Source organism: Manacus vitellinus, unplaced genomic scaffold (genome assembly GCF_001715985.3).
Source record: "Manacus vitellinus isolate BGI_N305 unplaced genomic scaffold, ASM171598v3 scaffold_72_pilon, whole genome shotgun sequence".
Classification (NCBI taxonomy): domain Eukaryota; kingdom Metazoa; phylum Chordata; class Aves; order Passeriformes; family Pipridae; genus Manacus; species Manacus vitellinus.
The window spans coordinates 386,617-391,447 of NW_021940764.1; the positions used below are offsets into that span (position 1 = coordinate 386,617).

A 4,831-nucleotide genomic window follows, 5' to 3' on the forward strand; every position below is an offset into this window, starting at 1 on the left:
GGGCAGTGATCAGCCCCTGTGATGCTGCAGGGGAACTTGGGCACAGTGGGGCATCCCCTCACCCTGCCAGGCACAGACACTGCTGCAGCTCACGTGGCTTTGGACCCAGCCTGGTATGAGCAGCCCGACACCCAGCACGGACACGCCTCCAAAATGCTGCACCAAAACACGACCCGGGGTCCCGCAGACTCACCTGTTTGGTTGCCACATCAGAGAGGTTCCGCAGGGTCCAGAGGCAGTTCTGGACCAGCCTGGGGCTGGAGCTGGTCAGGTGCTTGCCCAGCGCCTGCATGCCACCTGCAGGGAAGGGGACAGCCCACCTGTGAGTACCCTCAGCTGTCCCAACAAGGAGGGAGACTGAGAGGCAGCAAGTCTGCGTGGGCTGGACACCACTGGCCAATGCTACCACACAGAGGGCAGCCTCATGACTCAGCAGAGGCCAAACAGGGTGTGGAAAGAGATCCTGGACAGCTGGGATAGATTCTGCCCACACACAGTGCCAGGATCACACCTCAGCAGCCCTCAGAGCAGGAATCCAGGCCAGCACAGGTGGCTTCACCTGGCTGTGCCAAACACTGCCCATCCCACACGCCCACAGCAGCATCACCCTGACACCACCATCCTCCTCCTCTGGCAGCTCTGCCACAGCCCCCAGTCCCTCTTACCAGCCTCGACAATGGCAGGCTTGTTGCTGGGACACACCGACAGCACCTTGAGCACCCGGCTTGTGGTCCAGAGCAGCTTCTCATAGTTGTAGCTGCGCATGATCTGCACCAGGGCCTGGGGTCCTCCATTGGCCAAAATAATCAGCTGCAAGATGGAATCACAGCATGGTTTGGGTTGGAAGGGACATTAAAGGCCATCCAGTTCCAGCCTCTGCCATGGGCAGGGACACCTTCCACTAGACAAAGTTGCTCCAAGCCTTGTCCAACCTGGCCTTGAACACTTCCAGGGATGAGGCATCAAGAATGGAGGCTTGGGGCATGCTGCAGCTTTGGGGTCCTGGGACTTCCCCTCAGGATTCCCCAGCTCATGCCAGGACATAAACCAGGTACCCCTTGGCACGCAGGAGTGCTCTGGTCACCCCCCCAGGGGCACACCACGTGGTGGGGTCTCCACCGCTCCCTCCCAGGCTTCTCCGAGGTGCAAGGTTGGGCAACAGCCCCCCCGCCCTCCCTCTGGCAGGACCCCACACCACAGGCAGGCTGGGTCCCCATCCCACCTTGCTCTCCTGGTTCCCGTAGGCCAGAAGCTGGAGGCAGTCGGTGGTGATGGCCAGGAACTTGGGGTTGTTCTTGTTCAGCAGGGGAACCATCTTCTGCAGCCCGTCAGCCAAGCGCACGGCCATCTTAGCCCCCTCTTGATACAGCAGCAGGTTGTGCAGGGTGGTGATGGCGTAGAAAAGGACCGACTCCACAGGTGAGCTGAGGGCAGGTGGCAGGACCACATCAGTGTGGGAGCTCCACCGGGCTCACTGGGATGAAGGGGAGCCCACAGGGCTGCCCCAAGCCCAGCTCCCACCAGCACCCTTCAGCAGGACCCAGTGAAAGCCCACCATGCTGTGTGGTCCCAGGGAAGGGACACCCCCTCCTCAGGGCAGAGCAGAGCCTGAGCCCCATCTCCATGGCCAAGGCAGTGTAGGGACCGCTCCCCTCCAGGCTCCAAACGCAGCAAAGCCCAGGGACTTTCCCAGGCTCCCAGCCTCCCACTCCCTTGTTTCAGTGAGCAGGAAGATCCACACCGAGGGGCAGCATGAGTCCTCCCCTCCCCTGCCCCCAGCCCGGGAGGGACCACCTGGCTCCGCCATCCCCCCTGGAGCCCCTGCCCCCACCACGTACCTCAGCATCCTGACGAGGGCTGGGATGCCACCAGACTTGAAGATGGAGAGCAGGCCCTCGCGGTGGTGCGAGAGGTTGTGCAGGATGCTGGTGGTGCAGCGGGCCGTGTCCAGGTCGCTGGTGCTCTGCATGGTGCGCACCACGGCCGCCACGATCTGCGGCGACTGCATCAGCGCGCGGCGCGACGCCTCCTTCTTGGACAGCTGGTTCACAATCATGGCTGCCTTGCTGACAACCACCTGGGGCGAGAGGAGCCGGCCGTGAGAGGGGGGTCCCACAGCAAGGCCAGGCTGTGAGGGAATATGGGTGAGCAAAGGTGGGCTCAGTCCTGGGACAGGGAGGAGGCAACCAGAGTTTTGCCAAGAGGAAGGAGCCAGACACGGCCTCGGAGCCCCACAGGGATGAGAGCCCAACTGTGTCAGGGAAGTGCAACCCGCCAGCACAGCAGCTGAATGCACAGAGACAGACACATGCAGCAAACCCCAGTTCCTCACCGGGTCCTCGTCGTTGAGCAGCTTGGTGAGCTCCGGGATGGCGCGTGTGGCCAGCTCGGCATCGTCCTGGTAGTTGATGAGGTGCACGATGGCCGACTTCAGCATCTGGGAGGGCTCTGCCAGGCGCTGCACGTTGGTCTGCTGCCCCTCCAGCTGGGTGGTGATGAGGAGCGAGCGGTCCTCCACCGTCTCGGGGTACATGGCAGCCCGGACACGCTGGGCGCGAGTCATGGCCAGCTGAGCCTCCATGTCCGCTGCAGGAGTGGACAGGGAGGCAGTATAAGGCTCAGCCTCTCTCCAAGTAGCACTCCCAGCCCTGCTTCCCAATCCCAACTAGATGAGCAAGAGCTTAGTGCAGCGACACGGGCCACGTCAGCAGTCCCGGCACGCTCTGCATGGAGCCGGAGCTTCAAAGCATACACAGATACAGCAGCACAGAGATAAGACAACAGTCAATTAGGCAGCATGATGAAGCAGTTGTCACACAAGGCCCATTAATTAAAAAATTAAGGATATTTGCAACTTGGGACCAGCTGGCACTGGGAAAAAGGACACCGAGGCCTTCCCTGTCAAGGATGCTGAGATAAGCGAGGTGCTGCGGCACCGCCCGCGGTCCCCACCTCTACGGCACAAGGACCACGCGGGGCTCAGGGGGGCTCTGACTCCTGGGGGAGCTGGAAAATAAACCTTTCAGGGCCTAATGCTGACAGGAAACCACAGAGGTGAGCGGAGCAGACCATCCCACTTTGAGGGGATAAAGCTGGGGGAAGCATCTCCTTCACTGCGGGGCTGCAGCTCCGCGTCACTCTCGCCTCAGTGGGGGAAGCCGGGCCGGTGCCGTGGTGTTCCGGCACATGCTGGCAGCTCTGGCAGCCACGCCGGGACAGGCTTCCCAGCAGGCAGACAGGCAGCAGAGCAGGTGGCAGATCCGTGGGCTGGGATCAGCTGTTCCCATCTCAAGCCAACCTGCCGGCGCGCTCGGATGTGTGTGCAGCTCAGCACCAGCGCGGGCCGGCCACGCCGCCCCCACACGAGAGCCTCTTGGCGCTGGGGAGGAGGATGGGAGGGAGCATATTTTAGGCAGCAACAACTCCTGGGGTGTGGAAGGCAGCATGGAGGAGTGCCCAGAAGCAGCACAGCTACGGGGGAGGAAAGCAGGAGCTGAGCAGCTGAGCCCGCAGATGTGCTTGGCCCCGCAGTCCCTTACCTTGCGCTTGGCTCTGGCCCTGGCTCCCTCCCTGGCAGTAACTTGTGGTGGTCGTCTTCTTGATGGTGTACTGCTTCCCATACACCTCATCATCGTCCCCGAGGCACTTGCTGCTGACAGAGGGCACCTGGGTGTTGACGCCGGAGTGGATTCCGGAGTCGTAGGTGTAGGTCTGTTGCCACTCCGTCACCTTGATTGGCTGCTCCATCATGTTCATCACCTCCATGGCTGTTCTGCAGGGCAGGAAGGGGAGAGGTTACACCTCTGGGAGAGCCCAGGTCACCACAGCACCCTCCTGCCCCTCTCCTGCCCCGAAAAACGCAGCAGCTGGCCCCTGCACAGCCCACGAGGAGATGGAGCCGATCCCTATCTGCCCTCCTCCCCCACGGGAGATGAAAGGCAGCACCGGGATGACGAACCCACAGCTCAGCACTTTGCTGCTCGTGTTCAGACATGAACCACGGCTGCGTCTCACAAGGCCGTGTCTCACCACCACCACAGCCAAGGTTTGGGCAGGCTCTGCCCAGTGCAGGGGGGCCTCTCAGTCAGATCCCCCATTCCAGGGTCCCCCAGCTGCCCACGAGCTTTTTAAAGACCCTTTCCAGAGACAGGACCTGCAAAGAGCTGGGCACATGCCAGGAGCTCCAAGCTCCACATGGCTAGAGCTCCAAGAATAAAATGAACCCTTTTAGAAGCTCTCTGGGATGTTCCCAAAGCACCTAAAAATAAGCAGGCAAAGCCACCAGCTCGGCTCTCCTGTGGGTGCTCAGCACCACAGGCGCCCACGGCGTGGTCCGGGGCTGGGCACTCCCCACGCGGTGCCGGGACAGGGCAACCCGGCACATCCCAACACTCAGGACAAACCAGCCAAGGTTGCTGGGAGCAGGGCTGGGCTTTCCTTGCCTTTAATTTGGGGACGCAGGGGGAGGGAGGATGGCTCACGGATTAATGCCTGAGCTCAGCAGGGTGCAGGCAGAGGCCGCAGGGCTGTGAGTCACCAGCCCCGCATCCAGGCCCCCAGCACGGCCAGGAGGGATGGAGGCAGGCAAGGATGGAGGGATGGAAGCAGGCAGGGAGGGAGGGATGGAGACAGCGCCCGCCCAGCCCAGCCGCCGCTGACCCATCACCCAGGCATCCGCCGGGATTCCTGCCCCTTCCCGGCCACGCAGGAGTGGGATGAGTCAGAGTTTCAGAGGCGATAAGCGGCGAAGGGAGCAGCTGCCGCCCGGCATACCTGGGCGCAGCAGCACCCACTTCCAAACAACCTAATTACCACCTGCACCGGCCCCGAT

At 62.2% G+C, this 4,831-nt stretch overlaps 1 protein-coding gene across 1 annotated transcript in view; it reads right to left on the minus strand.

Moving 5' to 3' along the window:
- JUP (junction plakoglobin) overlaps positions 1-3,767 on the minus strand; it is a 7,863-nt gene extending 4,096 nt beyond the window's left edge. The window contains exons 1-6 of the mRNA XM_029964507.1: positions 3,540-3,767; positions 2,333-2,586; positions 1,839-2,077; positions 1,223-1,424; positions 666-810; positions 194-297 (exon numbers count right to left, since the gene is read on the minus strand). Of these exons, the coding sequence (XP_029820367.1) occupies positions 194-297; positions 666-810; positions 1,223-1,424; positions 1,839-2,077; positions 2,333-2,586; positions 3,540-3,765 (1,170 nt within the window). The 5' untranslated portion in view covers positions 3,766-3,767. The remainder of the gene's footprint in view (positions 1-193; positions 298-665; positions 811-1,222; positions 1,425-1,838; positions 2,078-2,332; positions 2,587-3,539) is intronic.
- Between the last annotated feature and the right edge of the window lie 1,064 nt (positions 3,768-4,831).